At 36.5% G+C, this 20,396-nt stretch overlaps 1 protein-coding gene across 1 annotated transcript; it reads left to right on the top strand.

Annotated features, from left to right (window-relative positions):
- Positions 1 to 17,010: 17,010 nt before the first annotated feature.
- LOC107768511 (cytochrome P450 86B1-like) lies at positions 17,011 to 20,155 on the top strand. The gene is made up of 2 exons (XM_016587639.2): positions 17,011 to 18,544; positions 19,501 to 20,155. The coding sequence occupies exons 1-2, from the start codon at positions 17,300 to 17,302 to the stop codon at positions 19,867 to 19,869; spliced, it is 1,614 nt and encodes a 537-aa protein (XP_016443125.1). The 5' UTR covers positions 17,011 to 17,299; the 3' UTR covers positions 19,870 to 20,155.
- The last annotated feature ends 241 nt before the right edge of the window (positions 20,156 to 20,396 follow it).

Here is a 20,396-nt window from a genome sequence, read left to right as displayed (position 1 = left end):
TCACTAATTATCACTTGTTTAAACTTCAGATTAAGAAATTGGTGTACTTGTTTTGGTAAAGTAAAAATGAGAACTTATTAATATTTTCGCGTGGGCTTGCCTGACAATGGTGTTGTGCGCCATCACGACCTATAATGAAATTGGGTCGTGACAACATGGTATCAGAGACTAGGTTCACGTAGGTCTCAGATGTCATTGGAAAACCTAATAGAGTCTTGTGGATCAGTACGGAGACATCTGTATTTATCTTCGAGAGGCTATAGGGTGTTAGAAAACTACTCTTTATTCATTTCCTATCGTGCAATGGTTGGTATGCAAAATTTCCCTCTTCTATTCTCTCACAGATGGTGAGGACATGCACGACTGATGTTCCAGACCCAGGAGGAGCTGCTCCCTCCGTTGCTAAAGGCCAAGGCAGAGGCCGGGGGAGGGCACCGACCTGAGGTAGGGGACGAGGGCGTCCAAAAGCAGTACCAATAGCACTATCGGCGAATTCTGCGGGAGATCCTATCATTGTGGAGCAAGGCGAGGTGCCCGTAACTGAGCCTACTCCGACAGATTTTATGATAGCACCGGGTTTCCAGGAGGTCATGGGCCGTATGCCGCAGTTCATGGACACCATGACTCGGGCTAGTTTATTTCCAGCGGATCTAGCTACATCAAAGGCAGGAGGGGGAGCATAGACCCCTACTGCTTAGGCTCCTGGTCATGCAGCTATAGTGTATCAGACTCCGGGTGTACTACCCGCGGATAGGGCTCAGCCAGTTACTGCAGTGGTGCCCGAGCCTAGACTAGCTACGGATGGTGACCCGCAGAAGTTGTTGGATAGATGGACTAAACTTCACCCTCCTATCTTCGGGGGTGAGCGTCATGAGGATGCCCAGGATTTCATTGATAGGTGCAGGGACAGACTGCACAACATGAGGATATTGGAGTTGCATGGGGTTGACTTCACTACTTTTCAGCTGGAGGGCAGGGCCCATAGATGGTGGCAGTCTTATGTTTTTGGTAGGCCCGTAGGTTCTCCTCCCATCACTTGGGGTCAGTTCATGCAGTTATTTTTGGACAGGTATATTCCACCCTCTGAGAGGGAAGGGCTGTGGTATCAGTTTGAGAAGCTTGAGCAGGGTCAGAGTCCGTGACCGATTATGAGGCGAGGTTTTCTGAGTTGTCCCGCCATGCATTGATGATACTTCTTACTGACACATAAAGGGTGCAGAGGTTCGTTGCAGGGTTGCATTCTGGCATTAGGGCCAACATGGCCCGAGAGGTGGAGATGGGGACTTCTTATCAGCTAGTGGTGGAGATTGCTCGGAGTTTTAAGGGATATCGTTTGAGAGGTAGAGAGCAGGCGCAGCAGGACAAGAGGGCCCGATTCTCCGGAGAGTTCAGAGGTGCCCCGGCTAGGGGTAGAGGTTAGTTTGGGAGGGGTCAGCCCAGCAGGCCCCCAAATTCAGCACCACTACCTGCTCAGGGTGCTCCAGCGCGCCCCTATTTCAGCGTCATACCAGAGAGTTTTTATCGTCCGCTAGCTATTTAGGGTTCTTCTAGTGGACATTCAGGTCCTCAGGGTTCTTCTAGTTCATATTCCAGCGCTACACCAGGGAGTTCATACCATCCTCCAGCCATTCCAAGTTCCTCTGGTGGGTATTCAAGCCATCAGGGCCATGCTTCCGGATAGCAGGCTATGATGCCGAGAGGTTGCTACGAGTGTGGAGATCCAGGTCACATGAAGAGGACCTGCCCCAAGATTCGGGGCAAGGCAATACAGCAGGGTCAGCAGCCTATGATTCCAGCACCGATTGCCCAGCCGCCTAGAGGCAGGGGACAAAGTGGTAGAGGTCGTCCTAGAGGTGGAGACCAAACAATGAGAGGCCAGTCAGCTACTGCTCAGTCAGGTGAAGGCCAACCAGCCGATGCTCCAGCCAGATTCTATGCCCTCCCGGCCAGACCAGATGCATTGGCGTCAGATACCATCATCACAGGTATTATTTCCATCTGCGGTAGAGATGTTTTTGTATTATTTGATCAAGGGTCCACCTATTCATATGTATCATCTCTATTTGCTCATTTTTTGGTTATTGCTCCTGAGCCTTTGGGCACTCCTATCCATGTGTCCACTCCTATGGGCAATTCTGTGGTTGTAGATCAGATCTACCGGTCTTGTATGGTCACATTCTGTGGTTTCGAGACTAGAGCAGAACTCCTGTTGCTTGATATGATCGACTTTGAGGTCATTCTGGGCATGGATTGGTTATCCCCATACCACACCGTCCTTGATTTCCATGCCAAGACTGTTACATTAGCGATGCCAGGGTTGCTAGGGTTGGAGTGGAGAGGTTCCACAGTTGATACATCTAGTCGGGTTATCTCTTTCCTGAAGGCTCGGCATATGGTCGAGAAGGGGTGTTTGGCTTATCTGGATTATGTTCGGGACACCACCATAGAGTCTCCAACAATTGATTCAGTTCTAGTAGTTGAGGAGTTCGCCGATGTGTTTCCTTCTGATCTTCCTGGCGTGCCACTGAATCGCGATATTGATTTCTATATTGATTTGGCTCCAAGTACCCAGCTATATCTATCCCACAGTACCCTATGGCTCTGAAATAGTTGAAAGAGTTGAAGGAGCAGCTTGAGGGGCTTTTAGCAAAGGGGTTTGTTAGACCAAGTGTGTCACCTTGGGGTGCACCAGTGTTGTTTGTGAAGAAGAAGGATGGGACTATGCGGATGTCCATTTATTACCGCCAGTTGAACAAGGTTACTATCAAGAACAAGTACTCGTTGCCGCGCATTGATGATTTGTTCGACCAGTTACAGGGTGCTAGGGTGTTCTCTAAGATTGACTTGAGATTAGGGTACCATCAGTTGAAGATTCAGAACTCAGATTTTCCGAAGACTACGTTCCATACCAGATATGGCCATTATGAGTTTCTGGTGATGTCCTTTGGCATGACTAATGCCCCAGCAGCGTTTATGGACTTCATGAATAGGGTGTTCAGAATTATATTGATTCCTTTATCATCATATTCATTGACGATATTTTGATATACTCACGTAGCCTGGGGGAGCACGAGCAATATTTGAGAGTAGTGCTTCAGACCATGCGAGAGCAAAAGCTATATGCTAAGTTCTCCAAGTGTGAGTTTTGGCTAGAGTCAGTGGCATTCTTAGGGCATATTATGTCAGGAGATGGTATTAAGGTGGATCCCAAGAAGATTGAGGCAGTTCAAAGTTGTCCACGTCCTACTTCAGTGACCGAGATCAGGAGTTTCCTGGGGTTAGCAGGTTACTACAAGCGATTCGTGCAGGGCTTTTCATAAATTGCTTCACCTCTGACTAGATTGACCTAGAAGGGTGCTCCTTTCTGTTGGTCCGATGATTGTGAAGCGAGCTTTAGAAGCTCAAGACAGTTTTGACTATGGAACCAATTCTTGTGTTGCCTTCTGATTCAGGGATGTATATGGTATATTGTGATGCTTCACATATTGGTTTGGGTTGTGTATTGATGCAGGAGGGGCGAGTTTTTGCATATGCTTAACTCCAGCTGAAGATTCATGAGACGAATTGTCCTATGCATGATCTAGAGTTGGCGGCGATTGTTCATACTCTTAAGATATGGAGGCATTATCTGTATGGTGTGTCATGCGAGGTTTACACTGATCATCGCAGCTTACAACATTTGTTCAAGCAGAGGGATCTCAATTTGAGGCAGCGTAGATGGCTTGAGTTACTGAAAGATTATGACATCACCATTCTTTATCATCCGAGCAAGGCAAATATGGTCGCGGATTCCTTAAGCAGGAAAGCAGAGAGTATGGGTAGCTTGGCATTCATTTCAGTGGAGGAGAGGCCACTAGCCTTGGACATTCAGTCTTTGGCTAACAGACTTGTGATATTAGATATTTCAGAGCCCAGCCGGGTCCTTGCGTGTGTTGTTGCTCAGTCTTCATTATTGGGGCAGATCAAGGCCCGACAGTTTGATGATCCACATTTAGAGGTTCTCAGAGAGACAGTGTTGCAGGGTAGTGCCAAGGAAGTTTCTATTGGCGATGATGGTGTTATGCGACTCCAAGGTAGCCTATGTGTTCTTAATGTTGATGGTCTGAGGGAGAGGATTCTAGAAGAGGCACACAGTTCGCGGTATTCTATTCATCCAGGTGCTATGAAAATGTATCATGACTTGAGGCAGCATTATTGGTGGCGGAGGATGAAGAAAGACATAGTAGAGTATGTGGCTAGGTGTTTGAATTGCCAGCATGTTAAGTATGAACACCAGAGGCCAGGTGGCTTACTTCAGCAGATGCCTAAACTAGAGTGGAAGTGGGAGCACATTACTATGGACTTCGTAGTTGGGTTGCCTCGGTCCTTGCGAAATTTTGATGCAGTGTGGGTCATTATTGATAGGTTGACCAAGTCGGCACACTTTATCCCAATTGTGACTACTTACACATTAGAGAGATTGGCTCAGATTTACATTTCGGAGATAGTCCGGTTGCAAGGTGTGCCTATTTCCATCATATCAGATAGAGGCCCTCAGTTCACTTCTCATTTCTGGAGAGCCGTTTAGGTTGGGGACCCGTGTGGAGCTCAGCACTGCATTTTACCCTCAGACCAACGGACAGTCAAAACGGATAGTTCAGATTTTGGAGGACATGCTCAGAACATGTGTGATTGACTTTAAAGGACAGTGGGATCAGTTCTTGCCTTTGGTAGAGTTCGCTTACAACAACAGCTATCAGTCCATCATAGAGATGGCTCCATTTGAGGCTTTATATGGTCGGCGATGTCGTTCTCCTATCGGGTGGCTTGAGCTTGGTGAGGCTAAGTTGTACGGTACAGACTTGGTGAAAGATGCCTTGGAAAAGGTAAAGTTGATTCAGGAGAGGCTTCACACAACTCAGTCCAGGCAGAAGAGTTTCACGGATCAGAAAACGCGTGAGGTATCATTCATAGTTGGCGAGAAGGTCCTCTTGAAAGTCTCGCCAATGAAGGGTGTTATGAGATTCGGAAAGAAGAGCAAGTTGAGCCCAAGGTTTATTGGCCCATTTGAGGTGTTAAGACAAGTTAGGGAGGTTGCTTACGAGCTTGCTTTACCCCCAACTTGTCAGAAGTTCATCCAGTTTTCTATGTATCGATGCTGTGGAAGTATCACGCTGACTTGTCCCATGTGTTAGACTTCAGTACTATTCAGTTGGATGAGAGTCTGGGTTATGAGGAGGAGCCAGTTGCCATTATTGATAGACAAGATCGCCAGTTATGAGGAGGGGCCAACCAGTTGGGGAGGCGACCTGGGAGTCCGAGGAGGACATGCAGAGCAAATACCCCCATCTTTTTCCTAGCTCAGGTACTTTTCTATGTCCGTTGGAGGGCGAATGTTTGTTTAAGAGGTGGAGAATATAACGACCCGACTGGTTAATTTGCTTTTTAGAACCCCACCCCCCTAAATAAAACTTTCTGCGCTTGCTTTAACTAATTTACGACATGCGGGGATGGTTGGTTCGGGATTTGGAAGAGTTTTGGTTATAATAGGAACACTTGATTCCCTAAGATTTTCTTAAAAGGCTAATTTTAAATTTGATCAACATTATTAGAAAACAGACCCAGACTTGTGTTTTGACGGTCCCGTAGGGTCCGTAGGAAAATAGACCTGGACGTATGCCCGAAATCGAATTCCGAGGTCCCTAGCCCGAGTAACAAATTTTTGTTAGAAATTGTTAAACTGAAATTCTAAGGATTTAATGAAATTAAATAATGATTGATCATGTTGGTATCGGGCACGTATGTTGGTTCCAGAGCCTGGTAGCGGTCCAATATAACAGTTAAGACTTGCCCGCAAAATTTGGTGTCAATCCGAGTAGTATAAGTACGTTTCGGCACGTTAGGAGTGAATTAAAGAACTTGAAGTTCATAAGTTTGATTCAATTGGTTTTAGGGGTTGATTCTTAGATTTAGCATTGTTTCAGGCATTCCGAGGGTTCGAGCGAGTCCATTTTATGATTTCAAACTTATCGGTATATTCGGACGGGGCCCGGGGGCCCTGAGCATCAATCGGGCGATGCTCGAGTAAAGTTGGAAAACTTGGGAAGCAGCTGAAGCTCCAGTCTTCTGTCATAACCGCACATGTTGTTGGTCAGCCGCAGGTGCGAGGCCGTAGAAGCAGTCGTTCTCTCGCAAATGTGGCCAAGGCTGGCCAAGCCAGAAGCGGCTAAGCTTCCGCAGAAGCGGAATTGCAGAAGCGGCCCAGTGGCCCAGATGAATTTCCGCAGAAGCAGACACCTTTTCGTAGATGCGGTGGGCGAAGGTGCAGCGCAGGACTGCAGATGCGGAAATTACTGAAGCAGTGACCTTCATTTATTACGGGCTCTAGGCCATTTTCGCTCATTTTCATTCATTCATTGGGCGATTTTGGAGGTCTTGAGAGAAGCCTTTCACCTAGCATCTTGAGGTAAGTTCATCCTATTTATTTCTAGTTTAATACTTGAACCTCAGGTAGATTAAAACACAAAGGTTAAGGAAAGACCATGGGGTTAGAGCAAAACCTAGGATTTTGATAAATGTTAGATTTAACCGAGAAATTTGTTATGGAATGAAGTAGAAATCACATATTATTGATCTATAGATTATAGAGGACAACTTTCTTCGAAACATTTTGGAATCCGAGTACGTGGGCCCGGGGTTGGATTTTAGGAACTTGTGTTTAAGGTAGGGAAATCACTTTAGTAATTAAAATGCGAACTCTTGAGCTTGTATTGACTAGTTCCTACCTTGTTTAATTAGTTTCGGATCGTGTGGCTCCAAATTGAGGGTTTGAGCACGTTCTTGGTATTAGAAGTATGCTTTGGAGCGAAGTGAGTCTCCTATCTAAGGGAATTGTCCCCATAGGTCAAACAATTGAATAATTTTCCACTAAATGCGGAGGCTACGTACGCACTAGGTGACGAGAGTCCGTGCTTAGCCACTATTGTGCTAAGTCCGGGTAGTCTAGGACCCAAAAACATGATTTATGTGTTATTCTAGTAACTTTATGATTAATTTGGATTGCTTAAATCATGTTGAATGTGGTATATGAAACTAATAAGAGGAACATCGTTTTCTTGGCCCCTTTTAAAGAGATGTTGATATTTCTGTGAGTAATTGCTCTCCTGATATATATTTTTTCCTGCCTGTTGTTGTGTTTAATTACATTTGACCGCGTCGTATGTATGATTCACGAGCAAGATAATAGATGCATCTATGGTTCGCGCCGTTCGACCCTCCGACAGTGCACACTTTACTTTTATGTTGGATCGGGCCGTGCGACCTCGGCACTACTTGCGTATGCTTCTTGCTCGGTATATTACTATGGACTGAACTTTGTTATATGCCCTGAAATTTAAATGGCTAACTGTGATGTCATCTAGGAAAGGACCTGTTACCCCTTGCTATAAATTTTTAATCATTTGTGTTATCCATGATTAGTATAACACTTTCTCATATTATTTGACCCTAGTAAGTGTCAAGTCGACCTCTCGTCTCTACTTTGAGATTAGACAGGATACTTACTATGTATATATTATTTATGTACTCATACTACACTTCTGTACTTAATTGTACAGGATCTGAGGCAGGTACATCTGGTTACCAGGCTGGTGCATACTCTTGATTTGGCCCGACATTCTAAGGTGAGTTGCTCCCTTCCTATGCCGTTCAGCAGCCCGATGGAGTCTTTTCCTTATTTTTGGCTGTCTATTCTATTTCAGACAGTAGGATAGGTTTTATTCTTTTGCATATTCTACTAGATGCCCACGTACTTGTGGCACCAGGTCTTGGCACACACATTGGTAGACTATTCTTTTGGGGATTATATAACTATTTTTGGTACGTCACTAATTATCACTTGTTTAAACTTCAGATTAAGAAATTGGTGTACTTGTATTGGTAAAGTAAAAATGAGAACTTATTAATATTTTCGCGTGGGCTTGCCTGACAATGGTGTTGGGCGCCATCACGACCTGTAATGAAATTGGGTCGTGACAACATGGTATCAGAGACTAGGTTCACATTGGTCTCAGAAGTCATGGGCAAACCTAATAGAGTCTTGTGGATTGGTATGGAGACATCTGTATATATCTTCGAGAGGCTATAGGGTATTAGAAAACTACTCTTTATTCATTTCTTATCGTGCAATGGTTGGTATGCAAAATTTCCCTCTTATATTCTCTCACAGATAGCGAAATTTGTTATGGAATGAAGTACAAATCACATATTATTGATATATAGATTATAGAGGACAACTTTCTTCGAAACATTTCGGAATCCGAGTACGTGGCCCCGGGGTTGGATTTTAGGAACTTGTGTTTAAGGTAGGGAAATCACTTTAGTAATTAAAATGCGAACTCTTGAGCTTGTATTGACTAGTTCCTACCTTGTTTAATTAGTTTCGGATCGTGTGGCTCCAAATCGAGAGTTTGAGCACGTTCTTGGTATTAGAAGTATTCTTTGGAGCGAAGTGAGTCTCCTATCTAATCTTGTAAAAGGGAATTGTCCCCATAGGTCAAACAATTGAATAATTTTCCACTAAATGCGGAGGCTACGTACGCACTAGGTGACGAGAGTCCGTGCGTAGCCACTATTGTGCTAAGTCCGGGTAGTCTAGGACCCAAAAGCATGATTTATGTGTTATTCTTGTAACTTTATGATTAATTTGGATTGCTTAAATCATGTTGAATGTGGTATATGAAACTAATAAGAGGAACATCATTTTCTTGGCCCCTTTTAAAGAGAAGTTGATATTTTTGTGAGTAATTGCTCTCCTAATATATATTCTTGCTTGCCTGTTATTGTGTTTAATTACATTTTACTGCGTCGCATGTATGATTCCCGAGCGGGTAATAGATGCATCTATGGTTTGCTCCGTTCGGCCCTCCGGCAGTGCACATTTTACTTTTATATTGGATCGGGCCATGCGACCTCGACACTACTTGCATATGCTTCTTGCTCGGTATATTACTGTGGACTGAACTTTGTTATATGCCCTAAAATGTAAATAGCTAACTGTGATATCATCTAGGAAAGGACCTATTACCCCTTTCTATAAATTTTTAATCATTTGTGCTATCCATGCTTAGTATAACACTTTCTCATATTATTTGACCCTAGTAAGTGTCAAGTCGACCTCTTGTCTCTACTTCTTCGAGATTAGACAGGATACTTACTAGGTACATATTGTTTATGTACTCATACTACACTTTTGTACTTAATTGTACATGATCTGAGGTAGGTACATCTGGTTACCAGGCTGGTGCATACTCTTGATCCGACCCAAGATTCCACGGTGAGCTTCTCCCTTCCTATGCCGTTCAGCAGCCCGATGGAGTCTTTTCCTTATTTTTGGTTGTCTATTCTGTTTCAAACAGTAGGATGTGTTTTATTCTTTTGCACATTCTACTAGATGCCCACATACTTGTGATACCAGGTCTTGACACACACATTGGTAGACTATTCTTTTGGGGATTGTATAATTATTTTTGTTACGTCACTAATTATCACTTGTTTAAACTTCAGATTAAGAAATTGTTGTACTTGTTTTGGTAAAGTAAAAAATGAGAACTTACAAGAACGAAGTACAAGTGAGATTCGATCCCTTGTCCTTAGGGAAATAAAACCAATTTCCAACCAGTGAACCACTTAGTTCTTTTAAATTATTGGTGCCAGAAGATAATATTAGATAATTTATGTGAATTATATACATGGAATATCTAATTTATTGGAAAGACCATGGATTCACGTGAACCCAATTTTATTAATTAAATCTCCCCTGATTCAAAGCATTCACACACACATTTATGTTCGAAAAAATAATTCTACCAATTTAAGTATTCACTTTAATTGTTATTCTTTTCTTTTGTTAAATTCTAATGACTCGATCAGTTGTCTAGAGTTCTAGCATCTCGTTCTGTGATTTGAGACCACGAATAGGTTCATATGATATTTTATGACTTGTATATATGGTTGGTTCGAGTTTTGAGTGGTTCGTGAGTGATTTGGAATACTTGATTGACAACAAGGGGCTTTAGGCTAAGAAGAGTTGACCAAAGTTTAACTTTTGGGTAAACGGACTCGAAATCGAGTTTTCATGATTCCGTTAGGTTCTTATGATGATTTTGGGCTTGTACATTTGTTCGGATTGAGTTTTAGATACTCCTGAAAGATTAGACATCATTTGTTAGAAGTTGACTAAAGTACTTAAGAGTTCATAAGTTTGATCAAGAGTTGACTTTAATATTATTGAACTTCAGTTGGTGTTCGGAGACTTATATAATTGAATTGAACTTGTGTGCAAAGTTTGGAAGTAATCGGAAGTGTTGAACTGTGATTCAAACACTCTTCTGAAAGAATGAAGATTTAAGAACCTAAGAGAAACTATATTCGGTTTGAGCCTCAATTCTTTATTATGAAATTACCGTGGGTATTTTTGAGCCTTCGGATAAGTTCATATAAGATATATGGACTTGTTGGAATATTTTGGAAGAGTCACGAAAGGCTCGGTGTGATTCAGACATATCTTGTGTAAGTTGGAGGTTGGAGGACTTAAGAAAGTTCATAAGTTTTGTTTGATACTTGATTCTTGTTATAATATTTTAGTATATATTTTGAGACTTTAGACAAGTTCGTATATGGTATATGTACTAGTTAGAATGATTAGACGGGATCTACGGGACCTCGGGTGAGTTTTGAGGTGTTTGGAGAGTTGTTTGAAAGTGAAAAGTGCATCAAATGTGGAGGACAAGGTGGACGTTTCACGTCCATCCTCTGTTCCAGACCAGAAGGAGGAGTGAAGTGTGAACACTTTGCTTCCGAGAGGGCATCCAACACCTGAAGCTAAAATTCAACTTTTTGCTATAAAACTTCATTTCTTGTACTTAATTATATTAATTAGAGAGTTAGGGAACTCGGATTGAGGAAAGTTTCGACGCGATTTTCACCTAAGACGAGGGGATAAGTGATTCTCACTCAAATCTAGTTATAAGATGAATATATCATTGATTGTGGCTCTAAATCAAGGAATCTTAAAGAAGAAAGAGGGTGTTGACTTAAAAGATAAGAAATTATATTTTCATATTCTGAGTGTCGATTTGAACTTAAATTCGAAAACTAATTATATATTTGGACTCGTGGAATTATGGATCAACAAGATCCCACCTTGAACTAGAGTTTTGATCATGTGGGCTCAAATTGACTTTTGTTGACTTATTGAACATTTTTTAAAGATCGAAACTTTATGATTTGGGATTGCTTCCTTTAGTATTGTTTGACTTTCATGAATGATAGTTTGCTAGGTTTTAGGTAATTGAAGGTCAAAAACAAATAAAAAAAGGTGTGATTTGAGTTGAAGACTAGCCATGAGAACGTAAGTATCTTTCTTAACCTTGACTTGGGGGAATATTTTTTAAACTGGACTCACGTGCTACATGCTATTTGTTTGTGGTAACGTATATGCGAGGTAACCAACGTATATGCGGGCACCAAGGTTATATTATGTTCGGAGTAGATTCTAGGTTTTGTTATGCCTTATTTTGGTACATGCTCTAATTGTGATATGTTGTAATAAATTTTATGACTACCTGAACTTTCTTATTTATGATAGAGATTATGTCTAGTTTTTGACGCTTTATTTGGACTTGATGATATTTATGATGAATTACATATTGGAGCTGTGGTTATACGCATGTATAGATATCATCTCATGCGTACATTCCTATATGGTTATTTATTTGTCCATGTACATCTGCATGCGTCCTTGCATATGGTTCTCTTATATAGACTGAGATTATGACACATAAGTTGTCCGTACAGTTGAGAATTATGGCATATACGTTGTTCGTGCAGTTGAGAATTATGGCACGTGAGTTATTCATGCATTTGATAATGTTATGACACAATAATTTTTGCCGTGCGGTTATTGTAATATTGATATTGTTATAGAACGATGATTTATGTTGTGCAGTTATTGTGATATTAATATGTTATGGTATGATGAATTTTCATGCGATGCTTAGATATGGATATGTCCATTCGAAGTCAGGTGATTACCTATGTTACATTGGGTACTATGAGCGCAGGTGTTAGGCGTATCGTGTTGGAGCATATGGGACGTGCTGGACCATATTAAAGCATATCGAATGTGCTGGATATTGGTTATGCTTGAATCTTGAGCATTTATTGACATTCTAGACTCATATAGACATATTCGTGCATATCATCGATATATTGCATGCATTTTACATATGTATTGGACTTATTAGTGAATTGTTGGACACTTGGGATAGTGTAAGATTGAGTATATGTTGAGTCTTCATTATGTATAGACTTTTCAGACTCATATAGGAGAATTTGTATAAATGCTAATTGGGAATTAATCTGAAATTGAGTCTTTATCATGTGTAGATACTCCACATTCATGTAGAAGTTTTCGAGTTAAAGCTACTTGGTGCAAATCTCCTTTATATGTAGAATTGGTGCATTGTATATACTTTAATCTAGTTATTTGGAAAAGTATCTAGTTGAGGGCGAATATTACGGCTCCCTACTTGTCATGCATAACAGTTCTCCACGTTTTCCGTGGTCTAGAAACTTTACTTGATTTGGGTCCGTTATTTTACCGTGGCCGATCCCAGGTACATCGTTCACTCCTCCCGGGTTCCGATACGAGGGGTCCTTCGGCCTTGCTTATAGTCGCATCCAGACCGTGCTTCCCTCTTGTTTCCTTATTGGGGAATCGGGGGAAACTTTTGCCCCCGATTTTACTCGTACACAGGTGTTAACTTTTATTATGTATCTGACCTTTTTTTTTGTTGTAAAATTGCTATCACATAATCGAAAATTACAAGTCCTTAAAGTATTTGACCTGGTTTCATTTGACATTTATATGTAATAGAATTAAAAGAAAGATTTTAACGGAAGTAAAGAATGAAATAATTTATATATATATATTATTAAAAGGAGGGTAGTGAAGCATGAGGTTAAGCTAAGTGACAAGCTAAAATGAAGCCACTTGGCAATTTTAGAACAACATTAATAATTAAAAATTATAAATGGAAACATAATTAATGAAAGTAGTTTAATAAATCTTATACAAAATCCAAATAGATCTTAGACAAATCCAATCTTTATATCTATATTTATATTTATATGTATATTTGTATCTATCTATTTATCTATCTATCTATCTATCTATCTATCTATCTATCTATCTCTCTCTCTCTCTCTCTATATATATATATATATATTGATTCACTCATAGATGTTCTTCTATATTAGCTAAAATATGAAGGTAAAAAATTAATTAAAAAACTAGAATAAAAAAATAAAAAATATAGAAAGACATAAATTGAGATAAGCTATGACTATTTGTACTTTGGAGCTATAAAATAAAACTAAAATTTACTTACGATATTAAAAATTTATTGAGTTTAAAAATTAAATAAATTCAAGCAGCAAATTAAGATCTTACATAAAGTATACAAATTATTTATAAGGTAAAAAAATTAAATAATCAAGAAAAAATATTTTAATAACAAGAATAACAAAGTCATATTAATATTGATAAATCATGCAAACGAATATTTTATACGTAAATATTACTGCAACATTTAGATATAATGTGTTCAAATAATTAAGAAAATATTTTTCTATGATTAATATTTGAATTGAGTGCAGTTAGTTTAAATTTGAAAGCATAACATACTTTTTTAAAATGCGGTCCAAATTAGAAAATAGAATGATAAAAATTATTTGAATTTGAGATGAAAAAGTTTTTAAATTTTTATCAATATTATATTAGAATGAGTGTGGTAGAAATAGATATTAAATTCAAACAAGCTAATAAAAATTCACATGACAATATAATAATATTAGTTATTGAATAATATAATATTAAAAATAAAGTATAAATAGAGGAAAAAAAAATTAAAATTCAGATTTTTTATCGTTGAGAAAAGGGTAAAACTTATTTAAATTTGAGATAAGAATTTTTTTTATATTATGATAAAAAAGCCATAATATGGATAAGTTCACATAACTCAAGTCTAATAGATAAAATAAAAAACTAAAATATTGAATAATAAAAATAAATTAGAGATAATGTGAGGAAGTTTGTAAATCATAAGTTTAGAAAATAAAATAAATGTAAATATACAATACTTAAAAAATTTAAAATTTTTGAGAAATATTTTAAAAACAAAATAAATATTTATTTTATGATTACAAAAATTTATATATATTAATAAATAGAGAAAAAATAAAAATTCAGATTTTTTATCACAGAGAAAAGGGTAAAATTTATTTAAATTTGAGATGAGAAAGTTTTTATATATTATGATAAGAAAAGTCATAATATGGATAAGTCCACATAACTCAAGTCTAATAGATAAATTCAAAAACTAAAATATTGAATAATAAAAATAAATTAGAGATAATGTGAGGAAATTTGTAAATCATAAGTTTAGAAAATAAAATAAATGTAAATATACAATACTTAAAAATATTATTAAAACTTAAAAAATTTAAAATTTTCGAGAAATATTTTTAAAACAAAATAAATATTTATTTTATGATTACAAAAATTTATATATATTTATCTATATTATATAAATATATATATATATATATCAATAAATAGAGAAAAAATAAAAATTCAGATTTTTTATTATAGAGAAAAGGGTAAAACTTATTTAAATTTGAGATGAGAAAGTTTTTTATATTATGATAAGAAAAATCATAATATAGATAAGTCCACATAACTCAAGTCTAATAGATAAAATCAAAAACTAAATATTGAATAATAAAAATAAATTAGAGATAATCTGAGGAAATTTGTAAATCATAAGTTTCGAAAATAAAATAAATGTAAATATACAATACTTAAAAATATTATCAAAACTTAAATTTTTTTAAATTTTTGAGAAATATTTTTAAAACAAAATAAATATTTATTTTATGATTACAAAAACTTATATATATTTATCTATATTATATAAAGAATAGTAGTGATAATGATATTAAATAAAGTTACAAATTAATGAAAAGCCACATAAAACGTAATAAAACTATATATTAGACTAAAATTAAATTATTAAAAATTTACTATTAGAAAGAAAGGGAAATATTATTTGAATTTGAGATTAGAAAGTTCTTAAAACTATGTCGAGAATGCTCAAACTATGGAGAATACCACGAAATTGAAGTCTTATTTATGAAAAATAAAAAAACAAATACATATTTAAAAATACACAATATAGGTACTAATGAAAATAAGAAATTAAATTTGAATCTTAAAACTAAAAAATAAAAAAATTTACGTAAAGAAATAAAATGATAGCAAAAATATTACTACAGCATTTAGATATAATGTGTTCAAACAATTAAGAAAATATTTTTCTATGACTAATATCTGAATTGAGTGCAGTTAGTTTAAGTTTGAAAGCATAACATAATATTTTGAAAATGCGGTCCAATTTACAACATAGAATGATAAGAATTATTTAAATTTAAGATGAGATTTTTTTTATTTCATAATTTTTTTTATTTTTGAAAATATCATTTAAAGAAATAAAATAGTAATATTACTACAATATTTAGATATAATGTGTTCAAACAATTAAGAAATATTTTTCTATGATTAAATTAAAATTTTAAAAATATAAATTAATTTCTGATATAGGTAATTTTACTAATGATAATTAAAAATTAAATTTGTATCTTAAAGCTAAAAAGAAAAGAAAATTTAACTGCATCTAATACAAAACTAATTATAAGAGAACTCAATATATTTGGAACGTAATAATCAAATAATTTATATATTAATATTTTAGACTAATTCAAAGTTACAATTTAAAATTAAATATGATATTATTTTGGTTATAGGTAAAATATTAATATAAAAACTATTTAAAATATAGTAGGGAAGAGATGTATAAAAAAATAAAGGTAGTGTGATTTATACTTTAAATTAATTGAAAAATAAATAAATTAAATAATTAAATTATATTTAAAAATATTACTGATAAATTTAAATGATTAAAAAATTCCGAATAAGAGGATACAAGCATAAAAATATACCAAATTTCAAGAATAAAATATTTATATTTATTAAAGACTATTCAAAAGATAATAAGCAAGATATTAATTAAATTATTAAGCTAATAAAAAATTATATGACAGTATAATAATATTAAATAATAAATAATACAATAACTATAAGAAAAGAACAAAAAAAAAAATAATTTGCATAAAATGATGTGATGAATAAGACATATTTGACTTTCAGTCAAAAACAAAGTGATAATAAGAATTTTCTTAAAATAATATGATATAATGTGCTCAAATAACACAGATCACAACATGACATATTTAGTATTTTTTAATATTGACACCGAAATGAAATACAAGTACTAAAATCAAGGGAATAGGTTGCTACAAAAAAAATAAAAGTTGTCTACTACGAGATTTGAATAATAATTTCATATCTTGCTTCAAAATTAATATCTAATGTTATATAATTTTTATATGAAAAGTTTATATTTTAAGGTTATTTGCACATAATTCAAACAACATAGATTACAATTTGACATAATTTGTGTCCGCGCATCGCGTGAGTACTAATACTAGTTTAAATTTAAAAAAGAAAAAAGGGAAGGATCCGGTTCATAAAACCTGCGCGGGTTAATGGGCTGACCCGAATCAGGCAGCTCAGCTACACACGTGGACAATTGCCCAGAAACTAACCAAAAAGGAATAGTTTCGACGTGTCACCAGTACAAAAAGGTAAACACGAAACCAAAAGTTTTTGTAGCTAAACCACACACCTGAAAATTTTAGTATGCACATTAGCACAAAACCCCCTGAACGAACTGAAAAAACAAATAATTAATGGCCTGCAAAACGTGTGCGACAGACTCAATTATACTTAGGTTAACTATCTCACCCACTCTAATGCAAAAACCTTCCAAGTATGGTCAACCCCATAAGCTTTAATAAGACATGTCTTTATTTCCACTCTTTCCAAAAATTGATTTTTGATCAAAACCCTGTTTTACAAGAAAAGTGATTGAAATCAATTAGGACCAAGCACCAAATAGTTGAGACCCAAATATTGTGAGAAAACCTCTATTCTATTTTCAGCTCACCAAATCAAAACTGCTGATAGTGCAAACTTAAGCACGCCAAGAAAACACAAACTATACACCTCCCCCTTATAACAACTAGTATATTTCTAGCAGTAGAATCACACCAAAACAACCACTCCCTGCATAGGTACAACATGATGAATTCATTGAACACCATTAACATGACTTGTTCATCCTCCACATCCTTGTTTGCATATTTTAACCCCAACACAAGTTTTCTTCTGTTGCCAGAGATACAAATGATGGAAATATTCCTAGCCTTTGTTGTTTTCATTTGTATACATTCTTTAAGGCAGGGGAAGAAACAAGGATTACCAAATTGGCCACTAGTAGGGATGTTGCCTTCTTTGATTTTAGGGTTACGGAAAGACATGTATGAGTGGATTTCTGATGTTCTTTGTCGGATGAATGGGACGTTTACGTTCCGAGGTCCATGGTTCACCAACCTCAACTGTGTGGTGACATCCGATCCTCGGAATCTTGAGTATCTTCTCAAGACAAAATTCTCAAATTTCCCTAAAGGTGAATACTTTAGAAGCACTGTTAGGGACCTACTTGGAGATGGAATATTCAGTGCAGATGATGAGATTTGGCAGAAACAGAGGAAAACAGCCAGCATTGAGTTCCATTCTGCTAACTTTAGGAAAATGACTACTGATTCGTTGCTGGAGCTTGTTCATTCTAGGCTCTTACCTGTTTTGGAAGATTCAATGAAGCAATCAATCCCTATTGATCTTCAAGATGTTCTCCTTAGGCTCACATTCGATAATGTATGCATGATTGCTTTCGGGGTTGATCCAGGGTGTCTCCACCCTGGATTACCTGAAATTCAATTCGCCAAAGCTTTCGAATCAGCAACCGAGGCAACCATTCTCCGGTTTGTCACACCCACGCTTGTCTGGAAAACCATGAGGTGGCTTGGGTTAGGAACAGAGAGGACGTTGAAGCATTCATTGAAGAAAGTGAATGAATTTGCTGATGAAGTTATCAAAACTAGAAAGAAAGAGCTTTCTTTAGAAGATGAGAGTAGCAAAAAAAGATCGGATCTTTTAACAGTGTTCATGGGGCTAAGAGATGAACAAGGAAAGCCATTTTCGGGTAAGTTATTGAGAGATATTTGTGTCAACTTCATTCTTGCTGGAAGAGACACTTCTTCAGTTGCATTAAGCTGGTTTTTCTGGCTCTTGAATCGTAATCCGGAGGTTGAAGAAAGAATTTTGGCTGAGATTTCTAAGATTTTGAATGAAAGATCAGAGGATGCCATTAAGGAAAGTCCTTTGATTTTCAAGCCCAAAGAGATCAAGCAAATGGAATATCTACAAGCTGCTCTTTCAGAAGCTCTCAGATTGTATCCTTCTGTTCCAGTTGATCACAAAGAGGTAAAACTTTCCCACCTTCTGCATAAAATACACGTGAACACTATTTTATTTAAGTATTCCTATTTTAATAAAAATCTAACTGTTTATATTTGATCATACTAGTCTATAATTTTAGCAGTAGATGTAAACTTTATCCTTCAGGGACTTTTAATTTTAATAGTAGCATTTTCCCATGTTTCAATTTAGACGAGATAGTTTGACTCAGTACGGAGTTTAAGAAAAAAGAAGAAAAGTTTTGAAACATGTGATTGTAAAAGCTTAAGAGGTAAAAGCTTTGTGGGCCATGACATTTGTGTGATTATAAAAACTTTTCATTAAGGGTAAAATGAATAAAATGAAGAGTTTAAAGTTGAATTATTTTCAAATTTAAAAATGTGTCATTTATTTTGGAATAGACTAAAAAGGAAAGTACCTCATCTAATTTGAAACGGATGGAGTATTTATTCGTATAGTGTATGCCTTGATGGTAGTGGCGGAGCCACATGCACCAAAGGGGTATCGGTTGACACCCCTTCGCCAGAAAATTACACTGTATAGCTCGGTAATTTTTTTAAAAATATGTATATATATACTATATAATGACACCCCTTGACTTCTTGGTGAGTTTATTTTTTATATTTTGACTCCCCTTAATGAAAATCCTGGCTCCGCCAGTGTTTGATGGTCCTCTTTAGAGAAGTGGACGTCTTGTTTCTTTTATTTTTCTCTTTTGACCGGTAGAGGTGAAGTGTTTTTAGGTTCTTTATTTAGTTCAACTATTCTAACAATTTGTTGGTTGGAGAGAAAAAGGTATATGACTTCCTGAAATGATCAATTGGGCATCGATGTTCCAAGAATAGAAACATCCAAGCTGTACGCTATTAAAGTCAAAATAGAAAAAACTAGTTGAACGTAACTGGCATATAAGGGTCTTTCCATTCTTTGCTCATCGATCAATTGTTTGGTTTGTTATGTAGGTAGTTGAAGACGACGTATTCCCAGACGGGACAGTACTGAAAAAGGGAACAAAGGTAGTGTATGCAATCTATACAATGGGAAGAATGGAAGGGATATGGGGGGAAGATTGTAGAGAATACAAACCAGAGAGGTGGCTGAGAGATGGCCGCTACATGACCGAATCCGCATATCGCTTCACAGCCTTCAATGGAGGACCTCGCCTTTGTTTAGGCAAAGATTTTGCTTACTATCAGATGAAATTCGTCGCTGCATCCATTCTCTACCGTTACAATGTCAAGGTAGTCGAAGGTCATCCTGTTTCACCCAAAATGGCTTTGACTATGTATCTCAAATATGGATTACAAGTCAAACTTTCCAGGCGTACGTGACCCAATTCTCACAAGAAATACTATGTAATTTCTTTGGCTCTTAATGTTTAATTGTTCCTTTCTTTCTTTTGTTTTTTCAAATTTTCAGTAATATATATAAAGACCAGGTTGTCTGGACAAGTAAGATATGAAAAGGCGGGTTACTAGGAAAGGAGAAAGGGAACAAAAAAATTTATGAATTAGGTACATAGGGTGAGTGACTGGAATAATAGATTTCCGTGTTGATTGTTATGATTAATTCTTTATTTTTTAATATCCATTGTTTCAGTTTCATGCTAATTTTCTATATCACGTCATTATATATTACAAATATATAAGCACAGTCCAATAGATTATTGCATGCTAATACACGTATTTGTTTTTTCCCCTTTTCCATAAACCCGAATCTGCTTCTCAAACAAATCAACTATGTCCATTTGTTAGATGATAACAGTATTTGGAAGAAAATAGGACTTCCTAGGTGTATTTGGTACAAAGAAAAATATTTTTCAATTTTGTCATGCTTGGTTGGCTTAAAAGTTCTGAAA

The sequence above is a fragment of the Nicotiana tabacum genome, chromosome 16, assembly GCF_000715075.1.
Source record: "Nicotiana tabacum cultivar K326 chromosome 16, ASM71507v2, whole genome shotgun sequence".
Classification (NCBI taxonomy): domain Eukaryota; kingdom Viridiplantae; phylum Streptophyta; class Magnoliopsida; order Solanales; family Solanaceae; genus Nicotiana; species Nicotiana tabacum.
Note: the sequence above shows the minus strand (reverse complement) of the source record. Positions and strands in the feature narration are given on the sequence as shown.